At 44.9% G+C, this 25051-nt stretch overlaps 1 protein-coding gene across 2 annotated transcripts in view; it reads left to right on the top strand.

Annotated features, from left to right (window-relative positions):
* Positions 1-25051, top strand: part of dennd2b (DENN domain containing 2B) — a gene marked incomplete at its 3' end in the record, with an annotated part of 40405 nt that overhangs the window by 11003 nt on the left and 4351 nt on the right. The window contains exons 3-15 of one of the 2 annotated variants that reach the window (XM_079736649.1): positions 1152-2531; positions 3781-3926; positions 8446-8570; positions 8959-9174; positions 9787-9883; positions 10040-10084; positions 10713-10897; positions 12443-12552; positions 13462-13531; positions 14963-15040; positions 18239-18379; positions 18744-18892; positions 24859-25036. In XM_079736649.1, coding sequence (XP_079592775.1) covers positions 1152-2531; positions 3781-3926; positions 8446-8570; positions 8959-9174; positions 9787-9883; positions 10040-10084; positions 10713-10897; positions 12443-12552; positions 13462-13531; positions 14963-15040; positions 18239-18379; positions 18744-18892; positions 24859-25036 — 2920 coding nt within the window. Of the gene's footprint in view, positions 1-1151; positions 2532-3780; positions 3927-8445; positions 8571-8958; positions 9175-9786; positions 9884-10039; positions 10085-10712; positions 10898-12439; positions 12553-13461; positions 13532-14962; positions 15041-18238; positions 18380-18743; positions 18897-24858; positions 25037-25051 lie in introns of those variants that run through there. The other variant, XM_079736648.1, reaches the window with a different exon arrangement.

Raw genomic sequence — 25051 nt, 5'->3', positions numbered from 1 at the left:
ATCCCATCCTGTCCAGCTCCTTTTTTTAAAGAAATAATCAAAGTTCTCATTGAGTCCATTTACAAAGGGCTATTGAGGCGCTTGTTACTGTGAGAGAATTTAGTCACAGTCATGTGGATGGGAAACGACAAGCTCGCTCTGTGGAGCCTAACAATCTGGCAGAAAGCCGGCAGGTTGACAAGTAGTGTAACCGCTTCTCCACCCTGGGCAGGGCAGCGGGGAGGAGTGCAGGAGAGGAAAAGATGTGTCCTAACCTGCATCTCTGTATCAGAGTACACCGCCTTCAGCCCCAACCTTGTTACTCTAACCCAGGGCTCTAACATCAGATCTCTGCAACTTCACTTTCGCAACTGAGTCTCAGCCAGCTGCCAAGGTGCGACATTAGTTCCTGAACGATGACGCCGTGCTCTGGAGGTGTGGGAGATCTGTGTATGGAAGAACAGTTGCTGATGCTCTGTTGAATCCGTCAGAGTACTCTGTTCTTCGTGCGTTGTGTGGGAACTGGATGAACAATGGTGTGAGTCAGCAGCAATGGGACCAGAGAGTCCAGACTGTCTTCCGGTTAGTAAAAGAACCTCAGAGGACTAGAGAGAGGAGCAGTAACTCAGTTAGAGGTAAGGCTGTTAGATCGCTTTCTAAGGTGCTGCAGGGATCCTAATGCATAATACTTAATACTGTGTGTGAGGTCCACGCTGGTTCCTTCAAACAGTTCTCTGGAAAATGAATATCCACACGTTCTTCTTTTTACAAAGATCGGAATTTTCCTTGGGTTGCATTTATATTTCCTCGCTACCATGGACATAATTTTTTCCTTTGATTATTGATTCAATCATGTGGTCAAATATTTCAGTTTTCCCAAATGTTTTTGGCGTTTCTCTCCTGTTTCTGTTAAAGTACTTGCTGGAGGGTTGAACGGAGTTCCAGACAGCCATTACAATTTGCTAATCAAACCCATTTCCAGTACGGACTCAAAACACATGTTTTTATTTAATTTCGCAAGAAAACAATTCTGTGTTTTTCGTTGCTGTGTTTCTTTCTTTGTGGATGCAATATTCCCCCCCGCACACACACACACACCCACACACATGCCGCACGGACATACCCCCACACAGTTGTGCACACACTCACACCTATGGTCTTTTGTGTTGCAGGTGCCAGTCGACGTCCCCTCCACCCATTCTGTGTGGCAGCCAGGCGCGGTGCCAGCAGGCGGTGCTTAGCGACTCGGAGATCTCCGAGAGGCAGGCGGGCTACGTGAGGACGGACGGCCGCCTCCTGGGCCACGCCGCCTGGAGCAGCAAGACCGCCAGCCTGTGCAGCGGCGGTGCCCTCGCCGCTGCCCGCTTTGACTCCCAAAGCCGACTCACCAAGTCCAAGAGCATCGGTTGCCTGGACAACCGGCTCTCCATCTACAAGCCGAGCACGTCCCCATCCCGGTTGGGTCAAGAGGAGGAGGAGGCGGTAGAAGAAGTAGAAGAGGAGAAGGAGCCCCCGAGCCGGGGTGTCCACGTCCAGAAGCAGCCTCATAGACCGGGGGAGCTCCCGGGGGGAGGTGAGAGACTGAACGGTGGGTCCCTGAGCTGGAGCACCCAGTCGCTCGGACCCTCCTCTCACCAAGGCCACAAGCGCACCTTGTCCCTCGCCCGGCCAGTACCGGGCGCTCCCCCGGCCACCATCCGAAAGAAGATCTCAGAATGGGAGTGCAGGAGGGTGTCTCTGCCTAGGATGAGCTTGTGTCTGGACAAGAGGTCAGGGGGTGAGCGCGTGGGGGGCAGCGAGGGCTGTCCCAGCCTGCTCTCTTCCCCCTGCAGCGAGAAGACGTTCGACTTCAAGGGGGTGCGCAGGATGAGCACGGCCTTCTCGGACTGCTCCTTCGCCGAGGAAGAGGAGGGAGCTCCGGACAAAGAGCTCCCGGGACGTTTCCAGAAGAGGATAGGCAAGGCCGAGAGCTCCGCCACGTTCCTACGCTCCCTGTCCGCTCGCAAGGAGAAGTCGGCGGTTCTCAACAGGATCCAGAAGATAGAGCAGGCTCTGAAGGAGAGCCCCGGCCCGGCGCCCCCAGCGTACCTCAACAACTGCTACGCCCCGGACAAGACCAAGCATAAGTCCTCCTCCGGCACCGCAGGGGGCGCCGAAGACTCGGACAGCGCGTGCGGCGGGAGCAAGCGGGTCAGCATTTGCTCCGTGAGCACCGAGCCGGACAGCTCCGCGCCGTCGCCGTCCGACCGCTTCTCCAAGGCCAGACAGAGGTACAGCGTGATCTCGGTCCGGTCCCAGAGCCCGGAGCCGGCCGGCCAGCCGACGACGGGGGCCCCCGGGACCCCTGTCAACCCGGTGCCCAAGCCCAAACGCACTTTTGAGTACGACGCCAAGCGAGGCCAGAAGAGCACTGCCTCCTCGCCATCCAATGGACTACTACCTCCGGGGAGAGGCGGGGACTCCCCCCCGCCTCCCTTGCCCTCTACCCCAGCCCCCTGCGCCGCACGGGGTCTCAAGACTGAGGGGAGCCCCCCAAGGAGACCCCAGGACAGGTGAGATCTGTGCTCTGATTGGCTATGATCCCTTCACATGCCGGGCTGGGGAGAGCCTGTTTGTTGGTGTTGGATGTTGCGTTAGAGCGTTGCGTGTGTTTTATTCCGAGCTAAATTAAAAGAACATGGGATTTTGAGTCATTTAGCGACGCAATGCAACGTGAAACCTGCCTTCTTGTGTAACCCCACTGAAACACTGTAGTTGGCTGATCCTTTTGTTTTTGTTGCAGTTGGAAATATTTCAAACTTGTCCTGACTAAGTTGTTAGGAAACAAGTATCATGATAGTTTTCTCTGTCGTATTTGTTATTCGCATACTTCAGCACCATTGAATTAGAATTGTATACATTTTATTGTGAATGGTTGTTACAGTTCAAGGAAACTGCCCATATATGGTATTATGACGCTGGGTAATCTGGTTGGTCATCGATAAGATTAAGCACACTTTATACACCTGACTCAAGCATGTAATTTAATTTCCATGAAGGCAAAGAATAAAAGGAAATACAAATTATCCCCACATTTTTTCACAAGGGTAAATATAGATTTCAAAGACACTCTATGCTGACTTTGTAGATTTAGAGGGAAGCTAGTAAATCGATCCTTTAAAAACATAATTGACCAAAGCTGTGCTTGTACTTTGTTTATCCCTGCTATTGCGTTAAACAAATAGACCCAGACTCTTGTATTGTCTCTAGTTGATGGAGTAAAGGTGGGGCTGATGTATGATGTGGAGGAAATTCTCTAGCCATAGCTTTTGTGTATAACCTCCTATTCTAAACCTTACTTGAAAGCCGAGCGGGCGACAATGGTCCAAATATAGCCAAGTTCCTTTCACTCATATGCTTTCCTCCTAGTCCGTGCCCAGACGCATGCCATTGAATGCAACAGGGAACATGAAATATACCCTATGGCCTACATGAGTAACTTTTTGGTTCAGGATCAGGGCGACTGGTTTTGTGATTGATTTACTTTGAAATTGGATGAAGCAACTTTTAGTAGAGTAAGCTCTTGTCTTCCTTGAATGTAATTAGTGGCTTTGAGATTGGGACTGCAGATGAGCTATTAACGAGCATCTTCATGCAGGAACTAGAAATGGCTCTTATCCACGAGAACAACGTAGTGTGTGAGGCAGACATTCAAGGATATTATGCACTGCTCATCTAAAAAACAGCAAGTAGCAAGCTTGTTGTTTGTACTCCTCTCTTGGTCCCGTTCTGTCCTGACTTTCTGTGGTTGTTTATTTGCAGGGAGTTGTGTGAGTCGGAGGATGCTGCCAGCCTGCCCTCCTCGTTCCCAACCTTACCCACAGAGAATGGCACTGTAACCACGGAGACGCGCAGTCGCCCATGTTCCAAAAGCACTTTAGAGGAGAATGCCTATGAGGATATCGTAGGTAAGCAAACGCATCTCATCATTCTTGAACACAGCACACCTTCCTCTGCCTTGATACTTACTCCTGCTGTGTTTAATACATGGGGATATGTTATGGTGGGGGATATTTTAATCTATCCAAATTAGCGTTAGAGACAGTGGGAGCTATTTTCATATGTATTCCTTTATCTTGGTTTAATGCTAGATCGTAAAGAGGTTAGGATGATTTCTAGGTTTTGTTTATCAGGGGTGGTAATTAGGGTGCTCCAGGACTGCGGTTGCAGCTGCTTTGTACTGCCTACCCTTTATTATAATTATTTGCATTGATATCATTTGTCTCGTTCATGTACAGTTAATCTGGGGCGTGGATGATGCACACATAACTAGGCTTCAGAATGCTGCCAGAATAAGCTCAGAGTGGAGAGAAGCATGGTCCTTTCAAAACATATTATGTCAGGTGAGGGGACAGCGCATGTTTGGTTTATCCAATGGAAAAACCACAAAGAAAACATTGTGTGCTTAGAACGATACCCGAGATGTGCAGTAATCAGGGAACATAAAAAGGGGTTGTAGAAATTGCAATACTCCAATGTGTAGAGAATGAAACAAATGTTTTGAAAAGGATTTGATCCGTTTTCACTCCGGTAGTTCTCATGAAATACTTAATACTAACGGATACTATATGCTCTCTCAGTACAACCTTGTTCATGGAGGAGAGTCCACTCTACAAAAACAAACTGGGTGCTCAACCAATATGCAGACAGCATCTTTTGGTGATGTTGATACAGGCATTGTCATTGGATAGGCAACTCCCCATATCTAAATGTGTGGGTGTACAGAAAAAAGCTCTCCATGAAGTCGTGGTTTTCCTGTTATTTGGACTTCAGCCTAGGCATGAGAGCCGTGGAAAACCAGGGTGGACGGGAGCATGTGTGGCTTTGCTTCCACCAATCAGAATTTGAGGGGCCCGGCTGATATTCCCAAAAAGATTCCTTGGTTGACAAGAACTTTCTACAGTACAGTCCAGCATCCTCTATCAACACCACCCTGTAGGAACTGAAAACACAACCACCCCTTTCATACCACATCATCAGTAGCACAGCATAGCTGATTGCTGCATTTTGTCATGTTCATGGTTTTGAAGATCAATCGAAAAAAACATCAGCTCAAATGTTCGTTCTGTTGTAAAAAAAAAAAGACTTGACGAACATTGAGCTATCATTGTCGTATTGTTGAGTAATCAGCATTTTCAACACTGAGGACAACCTTTTACGGACAGGATGTGCATCCTAGTGGGCATATACTATATACATGCTCAAAGTCCTCAGCACGCAAAGAGGCAGGAGAGAATATATAAAGCGCTGGACATGTTTAGGAGTCAAATTCCTTTCCACCAACAAATGACCCGAGGCATGGCGCACAGTAAAAGGCCCAGTTTTCTTGTGTGTATGAAACGAGTGTCAGTTCGAGCAGTGTCTAAGCCAGCCATCATAAATCAATCCCCCAACTGATGAGACAGTAATACAATAACATTCACATTGGAAATATGTTTTCAGGATTCATGAGGGGGAGCCAGTTTTTGTTTTTTTTCGGTTGGCTCCGGTCCAATTCCTGTCAATGCATATTGACCTAACTGGGTTGAACTTGGAAATGTCTTTTTCGAGGGCTTTGTTTCCATATGGTAAATGATGAGAGGTGGTCTAAGCTACAAAGACTGACAGGGTTGACACTGGGACATGTCAATAAAACCTCCTTTGTCCAGCCACTTGGGAAGTAGTGAGTATGGGATCTATTGCTAATAATGATCAGTTCTAGAGACTCTTAAGAGTTCATAAGGATTAAGTCATAACGGGGGCCCTGGTGGTATGGCACATTCCATGAGATATTTTATTTAACTATTTTTTTCAATATAAAGTCTAACAGACACAAAATGTTGGTTTATGGATACCTGGTTAAATGTAGATAGCATTGATTATTCAGCATAGGTCTTGGAGTTTTGAAAGGGATGAAGTGTTGAGTCCTATGATTAGTATTAATTGTTGTCAGGAGCTTTTAATAGAGAACAAACCAGTCCTGATTTTATTTTATTTTTTGCTACAGTCAAGCTATATTTCCATGTATTCTTTTTCTTTTAGATAACAATCTTCTTTGGTTCTGTGGCTCATAGGGCAATACAGCGGGTAACAGGGTTAAGGTTCAGGGGTACATTTGAAATGAGTCCAACCCAGTGGTTACACATGTAGTAGTGGGATGTTGCTTTAAAAATCAACAGCACCCGAATGACATATATCACAATAAGAACTGCAAACCTAGAAGACGGGGTTTATAGCAAACGCTGGAAAATATGGACCAGCGGGTTTGTTATTCTTTGCTGTGAAAGTATTCAGAATCCTAAAATACTGGGCATACCCCCACACAGATTTCAGTCGAGTGTGGTTAAAAGCAGTCACTTCTCAGGATGGAGGGACTCTGTGTTTTGTGGTGCCGACAAATGTTTACACGAAAAATCTAGCCCCTCCACCCCCCACCACCACTACCTTTTCTCTTTTTTGCCCAGTGCACATTTCTCTTTGACCACATGAACGAGCTGAGCGGTGCCACTGTAGCCAGCGCCGCCCCTGGTCATTCCATTGGGAAACCTGATACAGCCATTGTACGCCCCGCTTGTTTCCTTGTCTGGATCAGCCCAGACTATCCATTGGTTAAACACAGAGGTACAATCAGCGTGTTGCAGAGCTTTGTCCACTCCCTTTGAATAGTGTGCTTGTGTGTGTGTGTGTGTGTGTATGTGTGTGTGTGCTTGTGTCTGTGTGTGTGTGTGTGTGAATGTGTGTGTGTGTGTGTGTCCTAAGTGAGAGAAAGATTTGGATGTTTGCAATCAGAGCAGTTGATGAGTACCCTCTGGTAGACCAGCAGCCACAGAGCCCTACCATTATGCCCAGCAGGCTTTCATTACAGCACAGCTTGGGGTTGAACGGCGTTGTGTTAAGGCATGAGGGTTCAACAAGACTAGACCCTCTCATTCTGTACATCTATCAGCTTCAAATCACACGGCAGCAATCACCTAGGAATCTCATTACTTTTGACACTACCAAACACTCTGTTATAGTCTTGTGGACAGAGGTTTTACCTCAAACGTTAAATTAACCCAAAACTGTTCACGAGACATAGCATTGTGCCAGTAGGTGAGTTGGTCAATTAATTTTTTATCCTTCCCACCCTTCCTTATTATTGTGTCGAAACATGGTGGAGCAAAGCCCTGCAAAAACTATGCTGTTCTCATGCTTTCTTATGATAAAACGACTTTTCTTTCTGTTTGAGTGTTCACTCCCTTTATGCGTCTCGGTGCCATCTGGCTCTGTTTTTATCCTTCACTGCAGTTCCTTGACTTTCTCACAACCTTTTTTGGACTGTGCCAAAAAAGCTATTCTCAGTGCACATGTCTGAATGAACATGGGCTGTGGTGTTACACAAGTTTCCTTTTTATTGAAGTTGGCTTGCATCCAAGTGTGACATCAGCCAGTGAGTTGGTCTGTGATATAGCAGGCTCTTCCCAGATCTGTTTTCCTCTATCTTTTCAGTATGGAACAAAATCTTTAATGCTACATTCATCTACATATTTCAATTCCACTGTGTTAAATTCCTCCCTTGGGGGGGGGGCTTGTAAATAATGTATTACTATTGCTGGTATGATGCCTAGGTGAGGAACCTGGGAGAAGGGGTGCTATGGCTTATGGCTAAGGCCTATGGCTTATTCAAGCCTCTCCGTCACCGCAAATTCGAAAGCAAAGCACACACTAAAATTAAGCCTTTCTGGCTACTTTACCAGAGTTGCTGTTGGAAAGTTGACAGATACTGTCTAGGTTGGATTGATTGGATCCATATTAGATGGCTGTTGTATTGTTTTCATGGATTTCTTTCTGTTAAAGCTGCCTTATCATCACTTCTGCCAACTCTTTTGTTCAAACTCAAACTATGAGAGAGAATGAAACCCGTCCGACCATGACTTTGATCCATGGATTTGATTTCTCTTCAAATCAATTCGGTCTGTGAAGACAATTCAAATCGGGACAATGGAAAGGGCTGCAGTAGCAAAAGTTGTACAGCGCAGGTTTAAACCAAAACAAAGACTCCCGCTGTCTGCAGTCTGAGGATGTTAGGCTTCCCAGTTTGAGAACCAGTGTCTCCAAGGATGACCCAAAGCATCTGTGCAGTCCATTGAGCAGAGCAGACTGTGTGCATGCCTGCACGCTGATTCACCAGGAGTCCAGTACTTCCAGGGGTTTCAGACCCATGGAGACCAGGGCAAACAGTTGTTGTTCTGGACGGAGGCGGCTCCAATCATGCGACTCCAGACAGCTGCAGGGGTCTTTAGAACCTCTCCATGTGTGTGATTTGTCGCCTTCCTGCCCTCTGGACAGCCTTCACGGCCTCCGTTTGCCTTGCCTCTCGCGCCCATCCCATACATGCTTATGGAAGTGGTAATCCCTTAGAGCCTAGCCGATAAAATTGAATTTCCTGCCTACTGATCTGCTCCACAGAAAAGGAGAACCCGTACGAGGACGTGGACCTGAAGCGCAAGAGTCTGGTTCGGAAGTCGTGTCTGTTTCCAGAGGGCGACCGATCCTGGAGCTCCATGGAGAGAAAGCTGAACTCTCCACCTCAGGTACAGCCAGCTGGGAGTACATAGGTTTCTTTTTTTTGTGGTGAAATGAACACTCTTAAATTGCTTGTAGCGCCGAGACGAGAAGCTCTTAAAGATAAACTTGTCTCACTGCAAAGAGTTGGCATCTGTTCCACCACAGGAAGCTGTTTGATGTGTTTATTCCCGGTAAGGTCTCGGACAAAGAGCCCCGGCTCTCAGAAGAAAGAGAGAGAAAAAGAAAGCATCCATCCCAGAAAGCACAAATTGAGAAATTATTTCAGAATGCTACAGTAAATGTTTTGAAGCTAATAATGGGATGGAATGTCACTGTAACAGCATTCCTGAAACGTGAGATGCACAACACATGGCCTCCATAGAGACATCTGCGTCTTGTTGTCTCTCTCATTAGTTGCCATTAAAACCCAGCAGCCAGTCTCTGCGTCTCTCCGGTCCCGGTGACAGGAAGAGCCACCGGTCGACCCAGCTGTCCAAGCGCCACAGCCACGATGAGATGCTGCTCCTGCCCCAACTGGGGGTGTCTCCCTCGGCCAGTGTCCTGCTAGAGGACGGCTACTCCAACGCCAGCGACTCCCTGGTCTCCCATCGCCACCTGAGGATCCCCAAGGTACAGGCTACGGACCCTCATTCAGTCCACATCACAGTCAAGGCCTGAGCTGGAGGCCAAACAACGCAGCAACGGGAGGCAAATACAAATAGGAGACTACACCAACTTCCAAATGATGCCGTCTTGTTGTGTTGTTGAGTGCCAGAAATATAGTATTGTACGTTGTAGGTATGGATAGGTCACTTCTGGGTTTGTCATGTACTGTGAGGAACAGGTGATTGATCTTGTGACTCTTTTAGCGACTGAGCTAAGAGAGTTATAGTATGACCAGACACAATCCCATAGATAATGTAACAGTAATGTAGTTTAAGTTATTGTTTAATGAACACTTCGTCTCAAGTATGAGACGAAGGTTACTTTATACCGAAATATAAACATTAATAGCCTGTGTTTGCTGTCGTCTCCTACAAAATAACAGGGATGTTTACTAACAGATAGGGGGCCTATTGGCTGACTCACATATGAAGGCCCAGCGAAAGCACTAATGAGCGCCACTAGAGTGATGACATTAATTTCATTATTAAATGTGCTGCATAGGCCTAAAGGTATTTCTATATAGGAACGTTTCTTGGTAGTCTTTAAGCCGTTGTTTGTTTTATGTCATCTTGGCAGCTTGTACAGAGAATCAACTCCATTTACTGCACTAAACGGGGGAAGAAGCGTCTGAAAAAGCTGTCCATGTCAAATATGGAGACTGCATCTCTGCGAGGTAAGGACGTTTGGGTTTCCCTCTATCTTCTGGCAAGATGAGTAAATATTTGTTTTCCAGTCTCCCACAAGGAATTCTAGCTACGTACTTCTTCTGGCATAAACACAGAATGTCTCTTAAACCATGGAAATCTCCCTGTCTCCGTTATGCTTGTAGATGACAACAGTGAGAGTGAGAGCGACTCGGATGACAGGTTCAAAGGTAAGAGGTCAAAGCAGGCACGTGAACTCCAACTTCTGGCGGTGAGGTGTTACATATTACACATGGACTGCAATGATTCATGCCTTTGGAACATTCAAATCCTTTTAAAGTGCTGGGTTGTTTTCCCCTCTCAAAACAGTCCTCCAAAAAATGTATTTGTGTTGCAACTGGATAAGCACTTGACACTGCACAAAGGTTTCTCTATCCTGATGAATTTCAAAAGGCAGATTGTGCTTGTATATGAACGCTGCATAAAGGAAATTCTAAAAGAGTTGCTAATAAGAAGGATTTTCATTGGTGGTTATTTTCTTTTGGATCAATTGATTGATCATTGGGTCTATTTATAACTGCCTTGTATTACCAAAGCTCAAGCAGTTGGCTTGCTTTGTCTGACTATTTAATTCTAATTATCTGAAAGAGAAAAGATAAACAAAATATTTGCATGCATGGAGGTGTTTTTGTTTTTCTTAATCATTACCAATCTAATAACCAACATCCAATCAATTATTTAACTGACAATCAACCAATGCAAATCCAAAGATTTGACTCCATACAGTAAAGGGAAGACCTGCCTGTTGTCTTAACATGTGCCATGCGTGCTTTACCATTGTATCCCTTGTTTCTCCAGCCCACACCCAGAGACTGCTGAAACTGCAGTCCATCCTTCGCCGGGCACCTAGCTACCGCACTTTGGAGCTGCAGCTCATCGAGTGGCAGGAGAGGGAGCTTTTTGAGTACTTTGTGGTGGTTTCACTGAAGAAGAAGCCCACCAAGAACTCATTCTCCCCAGAAGTAACCTATCAGTTCCCCAAGGTAAATACAGGACAACCCCCACAACACTGGAGAATACAATACCTCCGTCATACTCTGGCATTTAACATGTAGACAGGAAACCCGTTTTTTGTAGTTCATTCTGCGCATGCACCAAATGTGTCATACAACTGGAAATACAGGCAAATACAGACAAGTTTGGCGTTTAGGGCACTTTGGACCAATGAGAAGAGTCATGAGACAGTCTTTCATCTTAGACAGATCAAAGCAACGGAGAGAGAAAACGAAACAGACAAAAGTGCTTCAACGGCGATCTTAAAAAGGATAGAGTTGTCAAACATTATGGTCGGATTATGTACAGCTGTGACTTCTTCAAAAGAAGTTTATCATAGTGGCCGTATAAACAGAATAACCATATGATGACCGATGCCTGGTTTAACCTGCCTTACCATGCCTTACCTGGTATTGATTGTCCTTACCAATTTATACCCTTTAGTATGTCACATCATCATTACCATTCAGTTCCCCTGGAAAGGGGAACCGAATGGTAATGATAGTGTGACAAACTAGTCACTGAGGCTGATCAAAATAGGAGCAATGTCTAAAGTGTGCGACCGCCCAGGCAGTGTCACGCATTTCAACACATTCATTTTGGACAACATTTTTTTAATTATGAATGAACAAATATACAAAGATCTACAAAAATATGTTCCTACAATATTTTCATACAAAACAAATATGCTATCCTAATGTACTTTAGCCGTGGAGGGTGCTGGCCAGGAGCAACATGGATTGTTTTATCTGGGTCTTGGGTCGGAAAAGGTCTTGGGAGCCTATTGTAAACATTGGCTACACTAAGGCAACTGGTTTTTAATGGCGTACATGGGGTTGGTTATTTATAGATATCCTTTTTAAATGCTATTTAAGGGTGAGTTAAGCAGTATTGTCCCTTGGGAGCCATAGGTATGTCGTGACCAGAGACAAAACACAGTTCGATGACGTCAAGGTGGAGGAAGGGAGGGGACCGAATATGTGGGGTTGATGAGGTTGCCGGGGAGAGGAGAATGTGTGTGTGTGTGTGTGTGTGTGTGTGTGTGTGTGTGTGTGTGTGTGTGTGTGTGTGTGTGTGTGTGTGTGTGTGTGTGTGTGTGTGTGTGTGTGTGTGTGTGTGTGTGTATGTGGGGGGGGGGGGTGGGAAGCCCTTTATGAGAGAATTGTTGGGGGAAGCCATACTCATTTGCCATGCTCTATAGGTCAATTGGGATGAAGATTTTTTTTGCAGACATTTCAATAAGAATAAGCTAATTGAAACATCTGCTCCCCCGTCGCTCGCTCTCACTCCTCTACGTCTCTCTCTCTCTGTTTTCCTATTTTTCTGTCCCTCTGTCCCCTGCCTCTCTCTCTCACTCTCTCTCCTCTCTGTCCCCCCGCCTCTCTCTCTCACTCTCTCTCTGTCTCTCTGTCTCCTCTCTGTCTCTCCCTCTCCTCTCTCTGTTTCTCTGCCTTTCCGTCCCTTTGTCCCTCCCCCTTCTCTCTCTCTCTCTCTCTCTCTCTCTCTCTCTCTCTCTCTCTCTCTCTCTCTAGCAGCTAGAGAGGGCCACCAAGCAGATGAGGGAGGCGGAACAGAGGCTAAAAGCCATCCCCCAGTTCTGCTTCCCAGACGCCAGGGACTGGAGCCCCGTGTCTGACTACAACAGGTACGGAGCGGCCCCCAGCTGAGTCACTGTAATCACACGTCTACCACCGCTGGTCGCAAAACACACCTCAATATGTACCTCCCATGAGTCAGCCATCCTATACACATAGCAATTGGTGTCATACATCCTAAAGGTGTGTAGGTAGGATTCGAGAGTTGTAAAGAGAGATTGCGAAAAAACAGGGAGAGCAATAGTTTGTAACTCAACAAGCCCCCAAAAGAACGTCCCCTCCCTTTCTGCTCCCTCCCTCCCTTTACGTTTTTCAGCCATTGAGAAGTGTTGCATCCATGCACATGTGATTGACAGGGAAGATGGATTTCCCCCCCGAACCAATCAGGGAAGAGACGCCCTGTTGAAATGAGCCGGGAGCACTCTCAAATTGAAAATAGTCTGATAGGCACTGCCATTTCGAAACTGGGTATTCTCACGGCGCATTTCAGCTGACAGATGGTTATTTCTAAACCAATCGACTCAAATAACATCTTTAGTTAATATTACAGCCCATGAGCTCAACAGCTAGGATATTGTAATGGCCTCCCTTAATGTGGCGCGGATGTGTTATCTCAATACACCACGAGTCAGAACAGAATGGAAGCACACACAAACCTGGCTCCTTTGACCGCCTCAAACACCTCATCAGTATTCAGGAGCCGGGTGGCACAGGTGATTGCCCCTAACTCTATTTTATTGTTACTATCTCTTTATTTCATTCTCTTAAGCCTATTCTCCCCCCCCCCCCCCCCACAATCATGCCCAAAGTGTGTGTGTGTGTGTGTGTGTGTGTGTGTGTGTGTTTATGGAGGGGGGGCATGAGTGCATGAGTGTTTAAGATACACGTCTCGTGTGTGTGCGTGCGTGTGAGAGACAGAGCGTGTGTTCACCGTCCTCCTCTGTGTTCTCCCATCCCAGCGAGACCTTCTCCTTCATGCTGACCGGAGCGGATGGCAGCCGGAGGTTCGGCTACTGCAGGCGCCTACTGGTGAGCCCCCCCCCACGGCCCTGCCTGACTCACGCTCTCTCCTGACAGCTCTTTGATTTCGGACAAGCAATGTGCTATTTCCTGTGAGAGAGAGAGGGCGACGGCCGGACACGTTGTGTAGCCCGTGTGGCGGCTGGAAGCCTATCAAAAATAACCACCAGGGTTTATAATTGCGAGGCGTGATAAAGTAGGGCTCTCCAGTTGTGGCCCCTTTCATTACCAGACACTGTGGTTCAAATGGACGTGTTGAGTTTTAATGAGAGTTTCTCAGGAGAGATAGAAGAGGAACCTTGAACGGTCTGCAGCTTGGCCATTGTGGACTGTTTCCCCCTATAATGAGGCATGGCACCTCCTTGAAGTTTTATGTCAAGGGCTGGCATTTGGCTTGTGGTCAGCAACGCTTTGGTTTGGTGGAACCTTGTGTACTGGATGCGGTGGAGATTTTCACTCGCCGTTTTGGTCCACGTCCGTGTGTTTACGGTTCCACGGTGTCTGTTCTCAGAGGGCGAGTGAGTGCTTGTTTAAAGGCTGTGTGTGTTTGAACGTACTTTAGTGAGTCAGAAATGTTTGCATTGAGGGGACAATAAAGGAAGGAAGTAAGCTATGGTCCCTGCTTACTCTGGTGTTCCTGTGTCTGCACTGGGCACTTGAGTGATAGAAGGAGCCCTTGATGAGCTTGGCCACAATGAGGTTGATTTTCTCCTCCAATAGCGCCGCCCCCTCCCTGGTGCCTATCCCGGGGGCTGGCAATACCCCAGCATTCCTGAGACCTTGAATCAACTTTGTGAAGCAAAGTTGATTTAATCATCCGTTAGGAAAAATAAGTAGTAGAAGAGAAACTAGAAGTGAAGAGTGCATACCTAATATGGCAATTGTTGGGGTGGCTTATGCGTTTTGTTCCTTTGTGTTGGTATAATAGTGAGCATGAATGTATGTTTGTGTTCTATTTGAGTGTTGGGTGTGTGTGTGTACATATTTGTGTATGTGTGTGTTGGTGTGCATGCGTTTTGTGCATGTGTGGATTAAAGGGTGGCTTAAATGCCCTGTACACTGAGGAGGATAGGCCATGTCAACATAGCAACAGATAGTGCACCTGTGTTTTATTGAGCTGGCACGCACATCAAAAGTCTCGTATGTTAGAGAGACCTCTACAGTTACAGCCAACCCATCCTTGGCTTTCACCTCATTATGCCTCAAGATTTTTCCTAAGATCACGTTTGTATTTCGGTCCGAATGTTTCACATTTAGCCGTTGCTGTTTGTGTATCTAAGCACTCAAAATATAGTCGTACTTTGTCGGCGTGTGATCTTGTGTAAGTTCATGTCAGCCGGTGGGTTGTTGTGTGAGTAGCACAACACAACAAACATGTCTTTTCAGACCTGAGGCTGTTTTTTCGAACGTGTCATGATAATTTGTTGCTGTCTCTTCCAGCCAAGTGGGAAAGGACCTCGCCTCCCAGAAGTCTACTGCGTCATCAGCCGGCTCGGCTGTTTTGACTTGTTCTCCAAGGTGATCCCAGCTTTGTCTTGTTCACACACACACACACACACACACACACACAAACACAAACACACAAACACACAAACACACACACACACACACATACACAAACACACACACACACACACAAACACACAAACACACACACACATACACAAACACACACACACATACACAAACACACACACACACACACACACACACACACACACACACACACCTTGAACGATCTTCTAAGTGTTATGAAGTGGCGGCGTTGAGGGATTGTATGACTCAGCAGCAGACCTATTGCTGGAAGCCTGCTCACCCATTTCATCCTTGATTCCCCATTAATGGTAAACTCCTTTTTGAAGTCTCTTTTCGGAAAATACTGCCTGTGATATGTGAGATCCGGAAACCAAGCATACCCCCTAAACCTCATTCCAACCTTCGGTCCCATATCCAATCTTTTTTTTGTTTTTCTAACTGCTGCACGTCGGTGGTAAAACAAACGGAACAGTTTGTTCTGTGTTTTTTTTTACAGCCTTATCTCATTTATGCTTAATCTGTTTAACATATGGACACATTTTTCAAACGAGGATTAGCCAGTGTTGGTGTTGAGAGAAGGGAAAACTGGTATAACAAACAAATGTTAGTTTACGTTAATGTAAAAACAGCTTACATTTCATACAGAACATTTATATTGTTGACAATAAAAAATAGAAGCCTTCCATTTTATATTTACTTCCGAAATTAACAGATTTTTTTTTTCAGTATGAATCAATTCTAGGCCTACTTTCTAAAACAAAAGCCTAAACTTTACTCAGAGTTGAGTTTATCGCATCCTTCTGAAACCTCTATAGTTAGTTTTAATGTTTCAATATTGTGTTCTCATGACCCATGGTGGTAAACTGAAAATCTTATCCAATAAGTGAATCAAGTATATAGTAAGTTATTCATTTGTCCTCAATACTTGAAAAGTTGTTGTTAATTGCGTATATTAGAATTATTTTAATGGAAAGAGATGTAGGCCAGATATGGATGAAACTACACATTCATGAGGATCCCATTCAATGTTATTTTAGTCTTTTTTAGGCTTGGAGAATTAGGGGTTGGTTTAAGGAGGGTGATGATGTTGACAGATTTATAGGCCTGTATTTATGAGCTGCTGTTTGGCCGACACATGAAGGCCGATGGACACCAGACACACACACACCTTTTGATCACTTACTAAAACCCAACATCTACTGTAGATTAATTTGGAAATGTCCAGGATGCATGCATGTTGGGGGGGAGGGGGGGGGGGGGGGGGGGGTCTGTATTTTACATTTACATTTTAGGGCATTTAGCAGACGCTCAATCGGTTCCACAATAAATCCAAATGGTATCCTTTTATCATTAATGTAATAATGTTTATTTCCGCAATCCGGGTCAAAGGTCACGTTGTCTGCGTGAAGCACAAATATTTAACATGGAATATTTAACCTTTCACTTTTGAGTAGCGTAGACAAGTTAATAACTTAAATATTTAACACAAGCTGCATTTTTATATTTACCTCCAAATACCCCCCTATTAAACACAATCTGAAAAATGAAACCTTGAAAACGTTGTATTTCTTTATACGTAAATGTGTCTAGAAATTTACATTACACAGACAATGGCCTTAGTCATGAATGCAGTGGGTTCAGCAAATTGTGTGTTGATCAGATGTCCTTAAGTACAGGATGCAAATAATCATGGTGTCCCGCAAGGGTCAGACTTTGTCCCCCTACTGATTACTTCTACAAGCGTCGCCATGGCCAGCTGTACTGTAGACATGCTTATTTTACATTGTATCTTCCCCAAGTCCCTCTAGAGCTGCTCCGCATGTAACCATATCATCCCGGGAGATAAAGTCCTGAATAATAAATAGTTCTTAAAGTGCAAATCCAGACCAGCATAACAGAGGTTGTCCTATTTGAAAGCTTTACATGTTCCAATCTTGTCATATATCTGCTTGTTGGCTCGACCCGTTACCTGGCTTTCTAAACACTGTACACTTCTCTTTTACCAATTTAGAAATACTTAAATGTAGTCCTGATAGTATCATGCCGGGATACAGAGGAACAGGAAACTGCTGTGTTTTACAGTGGCTATGTGACTCCTCAACGTTGGCTATGAGATAATGCTGCATGCCTTTTGGTATCTCATCAAACCAACCAATTAACCAGTACAACAACCACAGATGTTGAAACAGCAATGTGTTCCTCAGGACCCCCTGCTACTCGGCATGATGGGATCAACAAACCCATCTGTGGAATTATTAGCCAAGTGTTCGAAGGCCCACAGACACCTCATTATTTAAAGGAAATGATTCAGAAATGTCCACCTTGAACGCTTTTTGAAAATGTCCAATATACTGATTAATTTATGGTCCAAGTAGATGTTATATAACATGTATACAAGTACGTGCTTATTCTAGCACCATTTTCTTTGTGCTAGAATTTTTTTTCTTGAATGAGAAATATCTCAAAGAATACACTTTTAATTTGAGTTAACGAGAGAGTTAACGTCCATTTAAGAGAATTGGATTTTCAAAGGTTGATGTGTTTTTGCTTTTGCGTGTGTGTGTGCGTGTACGTGTAAGTGGGCTTGTGCGTGCTTGAATGGGACAAAATGAGATCATGTGAAATTGAAATAGAGCACTCATCTGTAATAAAGTCCCATTCCGCTTCGATTAATATTCCCAACACGTATCTCTCCCTGACAGAAACGTATTCCTCTTTTATTTTCTTCCATTCCTTTAGTTTTATAATGTGAAAACAGTTCCTGACAACTGCCAATGGTCAAAATGACACACTAGGTTCCTCTTCACCGATATATAACATTGGAACGCTATGTCATGGTCATGGTCTATGGTCATGGTCCATAACCTAACCAGCATGACTTTGAGAAGTACTTACACATCTGGGACCGAGTTCCCATTTGCTGGCTACTCACTAGTTTAAATATAAACCCTTGAAGGGTGGATTATGGAGTGTTTTTCCCAGAAGAAGTGAAAAGCACTTTTGTGAAAGACTACTCCTCCATTGGTCAAGCAGTGCTATGCGAGTGTGTGTGTGTGTGTGTGTGTGTGTGTGTGTGTGTGTGTGTGTGTGTGTGTGTGTGTGTGTGTGTGTGTGTGTGTGTGTGTGTGTGTGTGTGTGTGTGCTGACTTTAACTCTGGTCATGCTCCTCCTTGCACTAAGATCCTGGACGAGGTGGAGAGACGGAGGGGGGTCTCAGCAGCCCTGGTGTACCCCTTCATGAGGAGTCTCATGGAGTCACCCTTCCCAGCTCCAGGAAAGACCATCAGAGTGAAAACCTTCCTGCCAGGAGCAGGAAATGAGGTCAGGCAATTCGAGTCGATCAAATATACATCATTCTATAGTTCCATGAGGAATATATAAATGTATTATATGTCGTTAATGCTGTTGCTGTCGTCAATTAGGCTTCTATAACGCTCATCCACACAACTTGTTCAGGTCCTCAGAAATTGATCACCATGTGTGAAGTCGATCGGATGAACGGTTGCTGAGAAAAAATCAAAGGATGGACATAGTTATAGAAACTTTAATATTTGAAACCTTTTATTTGGGATGCATTCTATGCATGGTTGCATTGTAGTTGTATATAAACGTTAAGAGTTGAGGGACTCCTGATATCATCTAATTTGGACAATGTTGGCTCTGTTGCTCTCATTTCCCACACCAGGTCATTGAGCTCAGGAGGCCTATGGACTCCAGACTGGAACATGTGGACTTTGACAGTCTGTTCAGCTGCCTCAGCGTACGACAAGTCATACGAGTATTTGCCTCTCTGTTGCTGGAGCGCAGGGTCATCTTTGTGGCTGACAAACTCAGGTAATTGCAGCAAAACGCTCATTAGACCATCCTGCCATCACATACAGGTTTTAAAGTTTGAATGTACAAGTGCTTTATTCCATGTGTGATCGTTTATAAGTAGTATTTATGGAATGTGACTTGAAATGTGGTCATGACTGAAGGTGAGCCAAACCCCAACACCTCTGGTTGCATGAGGTGATTCTCTAAGATAAACGCTTTGCACACATAACCTCTGATTGGCTGATAAAGTTTCCAGCTGATTAATTAATAAACTACTAACTAATTACCTGCTGATTAAGTGTTGATGCAACACAACTGTGCTCTTCATATTGAACGGGAGTTAAAGGGCGTTTAAAGGGGAGCCGGCAGCCCTGCCCCAAAAGGGAACAAACCTGAAAGCATTTTCTAAAGGCAGCGTCAGAGGGTTTGATTTTCCTTTAAAATCACACCCTGAATACATCAAGTCAGTCTGTCAGTCAGTCAGTTAGACAGGATGCCAGTGTTGAAGATCCTAATGATTTAACAGGGTCGTGACCTCGACTGAGAATCACTCCCAAACAACAAGAGGCGGATCACATGGACATGTTCAGAGGAAGGTCCCTTCCTCACATTTATTTCAATGAAACTCTGCAGAAAGGTGTGCTTCCTCTTGGGACATTGGGAATGGCTTTGTTGCAGGGGAAGAGTTTTTCATCTCCCTGGGATGGGGCAGCTAATCTTTTCACATATCAGGAAGACGGTTTAAACAAACATCAACTGTGGGGGCAGTGACTGAGGGGAGAAGGAATGCACATCCTGTGTGTCCAAGCTCTGCCCCCTGTGATCTGTGACTGTCACAATGTGACTAATGGAGCCACATTCACTCCCTGTGCACAGTCGTCCCCTCTGTCCCCTGGCTTGCTTGAGACACAAGTCTTGGGCATCTGTCCCGCTAGAAATAGTTGATCGCTTTCCAGTTCTGAAGTGTTACAGTTATGGCAGTTTGGTGCGGGAATTGAACCTGTTGACCTGGTTTTCTCTGTGCAATGTTGGTGTGGGCTTTTTTGGCAGGACCACGGAGTAGACTCTAGTAGACAATCTGTAGGATTATATTTAAAACATGATCTTGAGGTCTGCCAAGGATTATGTGTTATGCAGACATTGTTGTCTGAATTTCAGAAGCAAAGAGGCTTTGTGTCTTTTCGGGACCATTTTTAATGATGGTTGATTTGAACACACCCTGTGGTTTTCATTTCCCGTGAAGCATTCACTTGTGTGGTTAATATTCGGATCTGCCTATTTATTTTTCTGTTTACTGGCGTAATGCTAAGACTCTCCCACTAAGCTCACCAAAACCCCAATGCCTCTGCAGATCTTGTTCTGAACAAACGTGATGCAGACCTTAAATTCCGTTGTTAACAGTGGTAGGCAGCGTATTTGAAGCTCTCCGATAAAGAGGACCATTCTGGAACACTATATAATCCAATCCTAAAATAGCTAGAAGCACAACGTCATTTATCTTTCTTCTGTCTCTTAAAATGTATACCCAGCAGGAAACAGATCCGAGAGTCAAAGCAAAATAAATAAATAAACGTCAAGCCATGTTAGGGAATGTTTTTGTGGTTCTCAGTTTGCTCTGTATTCTATTTGCGCTACAGTATATTTTATTTAAGGTGCTTGGGTTTGGAGATGCTTCAATAGTTCAAGGAAGTAAAGGATTTTTTACATCAACAATCTTCTTTTATCCATGTCACTAGATACCGTATCTTCTCTCATAAATATAAAGCCATATGTGATGGTTCGTCCTTAAACAGTTCTATGCTGTATAAACACACCCAATCACATAATTCATCATCAACCAGGTCGATATGGAATTGTTTGAGTCAATTTCGAAATCTTTTGTACTTGCTATTACTATTGAGTTATTTAGCGGACATACAGTCAATATATTCAGATACATGTCATTAATGAGAATACCAGAGATAATGAGAGTACCAAGAAAAGCGCTATATAAATGTATTATTTTTATTACTATTATTATTCTTATTATTATTATTTTATTATTATTATTATTATTATTATTATTATTATTATTATTATTATTATTATTATTATTATTATTATTATTATTATAATAGGGTTTAGGGCATCTTGCTTTAAGGATGGCCTACAGGTTAGTCTGTTGAGGACTTACCCTAGCCACGACATTGTCCTGCCTCCTTTGCTTCCTGTATGGAATTATCATTCATCCAATGATGTTATGTTACCAGAGTTAACCTTGTTGGTCGTGAGAATAGGGTTGAGTCTGGCTACCACATAGCGTGTGCCCGTCTATTTTTCTGTTTGTCTGTATGTTGCCTTGATGCATGCACAACAGCATAGCGTTTAGTCCTGAATGACTTTCCCTGGTTGTGTGGTTCCATTGTTATGGAACCACACAACACAGGTCCCCAACTTTCCAGACATAAAGCAGTTGTTAAGGGCACTGCTTTGCATGTTGCTGGTGCCACAAATGAAAGAGCTCTGTGTTCACTTGCGTAGCTGCATCTCTGCAGAGTGTATATTCTGACCATATATATTCTGTATATTCTACAGAAAGCAGAACATGGAGTTTGCTCCCAGTCAAACATCCATTTGTCCTCCTCTTTCACCAAAACACAGAGAAAAGGAACAGGATTGTTGCGAGGAGGGACTATGGGGGGCAGGGGGGAAACCAAACAATGGCCTCTGAAAGCCTTTCTGAAGCCATGGTGAATTCATCAAGCCTATGTTTCAGCGGCGCATAGTTCCTCTTGAGTTTCTGCATATAGGCCAACATCCATTTCTTCCTCTCACCGTACGTATGTTCGCCCAGTGTGCGAACACACTGTTCGCCCAGTGTGTTCGCACAGCATGTGCAATAAAGACGATCAAAGTGAGTGATCAAAGGTAGTCATATAGAATGAGTGTGCAGCACCATTGATGTTATGCAAGTTCGTACCTGAGGTAATGGTTCTTGCTGCTGTGATTGTTAGTGAGTCAGGTAGAGCAAGCTGCAGTTTGTGCGACTCAAATTAAGAAGTGAGATACAATTAAGTGATTAAGATCATCACTATACTCAAACCCTCTCCTGCTGTGCAGTGTGGCATGGTGCCAGAACGATTTTTCAAGTTTTATGAGGTAACTGATGTTTTGTATCTTATACCTCGTGATGTGGTGAAACTGGACCGAGACATTCCGATGTTTGAACCAAAAGCTTAGTCAATTTAGCCAGTAACCTCTACCAGCTGTTTTTTACATTAGTATCACTGTGTTGAACTCAAGCATTTACACACACAGAAACACAAAACACACACACACACACACACACACACACACACACACACACACACACACACACACACACACACACACACACACACACACACACACTTTCAAAACCCAATATTCCCTTGCGGAAATTACCTGATTTGCAACTGTTGAATGTGTTTAAAATGTAGAGCCAAGAATTTTCTAGACAACGCAGGAAGTAAAGGCAAACCATTTGGGAACATGGACATTCTTTTCAAAAATACTAAAGTATGTAGCTAATCCTAGTGTCTCTCTGCAGGCCTCATGGGCCTTAAGCCCACTGCAGACCATGTCCAACAATGATTGCTCGGTACTGTTTATGTATGAAGGTGTGTTTCGACGTCGATAGATCAAGTGCTTCGCAACAGGCTCGCTCTGCTGTCCATGGGCCTTTTTGCTTTGAATTTGATTCATGCAAGGATGGTGAGTGAAGGAATGCAGATCCCTGACGTATGCTGCTCTCTCTTCCATTTGGTCCGATCATCCCTGGTCTGCATCACCGTCCGCCACTGCCTCCCTCCCTAGCCAGAAAAGACTCAGATCCCACCATGGCAGGTCCTCCTGTACAACCTGCCAATTTGGCCGCCACACATACTGAACATTGACGCACATCAAACTATCCATTGGTAATGTCTTTGGCTTTAAGTGCCGCTCCAATTTCAACAAATAGTTGGCCCTTCGAAACTGCAAATGTGAATGCATTGTCCAACTGAAGACCGCACTTGTAGACCACTGAACTTATTATTTTTCTTATAAACGATGTCCATTGACATTACGCCAAGACATCCACTTGTCCACCAGAAATGATATTTACGAATCAGAGATGGTGATCTTTTCTGTTTTTTCTCTTACCGTCCAAGACTTTCCAGACTCAGCATAGTGCAGCGTTAGTGTGTTTTCATTGCAAATTCAACTTTTCCCAGGAGTGTGTGCCCGAGGGAAGAGTGTAAGTGATCCTCTTGGTATGGGTGGTGTGTGTGTGTGTGTGTGTGTGTGTGTGTGTGTGTGTGTGTGTGTGTGTGTGTGTGTGTGAAGCGGTGTGTAGCCTGTGGCTAGGGTTCTGAAAGCAATGCCCCATCGCTCCATGTTGGAACACGCTAAGCCCAGGAGGCAGGATCTGCTAGGAGTTATTATGCTCTCCTCAGACCCATGGAAACGGGATGGTCTTCCTTGACGGAACAAGTGGATGAAAAAAGCAAGACAGACGACTCGTGATTATTAGACCGGCAGGCTTTCAGGAGTGTAATTATATTTCGCGTTGGCGAAGCAACAGACAGGGAGTATTGGTGAATTGAATCACATGCAAAGCGTTTGGTGCGTAACCTAGAGATGAAAGTCCACCTTTGGGGGAAACGATTTTTGCAGGGCTTAGATAAGCACATTTTGTTTATGATACATCACTGTATGAGGTAAAATCGTCAAAAGTTAAAGCAGTGAACTGATGTGAGGAGTTCATGCACTAAAGAGGAGTGAAGTGCGTGTTTGCTTGGATGTACTGTCTGTAGCTAATCGCAGCAACCCGATGGAATACATCTTATGCGACTTTATGCGACTTTATGGCTTTGCATACCATGTTTGATCCCCAGTTTTGGCCATAATCCATTCGGATCCTGTGTGTGTGTGTGTGTGTGTGTGCGTGTGTTTGTGTGTGAGTCTGTGTTTGTGTGTGTGTGATTGGACCATCGTTTATTTTCCCTCTGTGTCTGTGTACATGGACCGTACAGTGTGTTGGAACAACAAGGGGAGGAGGGTCTGACACTGTCAACAAGCCGAGGGCCGTGAGAAAGACTGGCTGCTATTTGTGATCTTTGTGTTACGCCGCAGCTGTCCCAAGTTCAGCAGGACCGCTGCTTTGTTTGCATGCATCGACAAGGCGTCCAGAAGGGGGAAGACGAGCCTCAGTCTGCAGGCATCATCTGCAATCGGCGTTGTACCGCAATGTCCGACGTCTTGGAAAGAGCTTATATCACCGTCTTGTCAGGGCTCTGCTATGTGCGTCGCATTCAATTGCGTAGCACCTCGAACGGGGAGACGGAGTGAAAGATTAGGAGTTGAATCGTGGCCACGGCTCAACCTTTCTCTTAAGTGTCGAGTGGCGTAAGGGAAGCTGGAGCGTTCTCTTCCTGCTCTTTATTGTGTTTCACAAAGTGGAGGAGCAGCCTGTGATCAAACGCAGCCCTGTTCCCTGTGCGCTTCCTTAAGAGGAGTTGCAGGGAACAAAGTGTGGTGGCCAAGGTACATAGCTGTGCTGTCTCATCCTGTGTATACACCAAAGTAATTGTTTCAAGGCAGAGGGGATAGAGCAGATATTTCACTTGGACTATGACACTGAGGCAACGGCGTAATGGAAATGTGCTCCGTCTGCACTTTTTTGTGTGACTATGCCTAGTCCAGGGTATTAATAGTTATATAACCACTCTGAGCTGGAAATAGGAGAGAAATTGCTTTAAAAAATATGAAAAACTAGGACTTTTAATTTTTTTCCAACACACACCAACCACTCCCCTATCAGTCAGGTCAAATGTTTCATTTTTTGTTGTTGTTTTTTAGTCCTTATCAAGCAAACCTTCTGGGCTGTGGTTCCGTGTATCTGGCGTGGCTCGTGCAGGCCAGCAGGTGGTCCAAGGACCAGGGTAATATTGACATGTTCTGTCCGTCTGTCTGTCTTTCTGCAGCACTCTGTCCAGCTGCATCCATGCGGTGGTGGCCTTGCTCTACCCCTTCTCCTGGCAGCACACCTTCATCCCCGTGCTGCCGGCATCCATGCTCGACATCGTCTGCTGCCCCACCCCCTTCCTGGTGGGCTTGCTATCCAGCTCGCTGCCCAGACTCAAAGATCTGCCCGTGGAAGAGGTGGGCTTGCACATT

Source organism: Pollachius pollachius (assembly GCF_949987615.1).
Source record: "Pollachius pollachius genome assembly, chromosome: 5".
NCBI lineage: Eukaryota > Metazoa > Chordata > Actinopteri > Gadiformes > Gadidae > Pollachius > Pollachius pollachius.
Note: the sequence above shows the minus strand (reverse complement) of the source record. Positions and strands in the feature narration are given on the sequence as shown.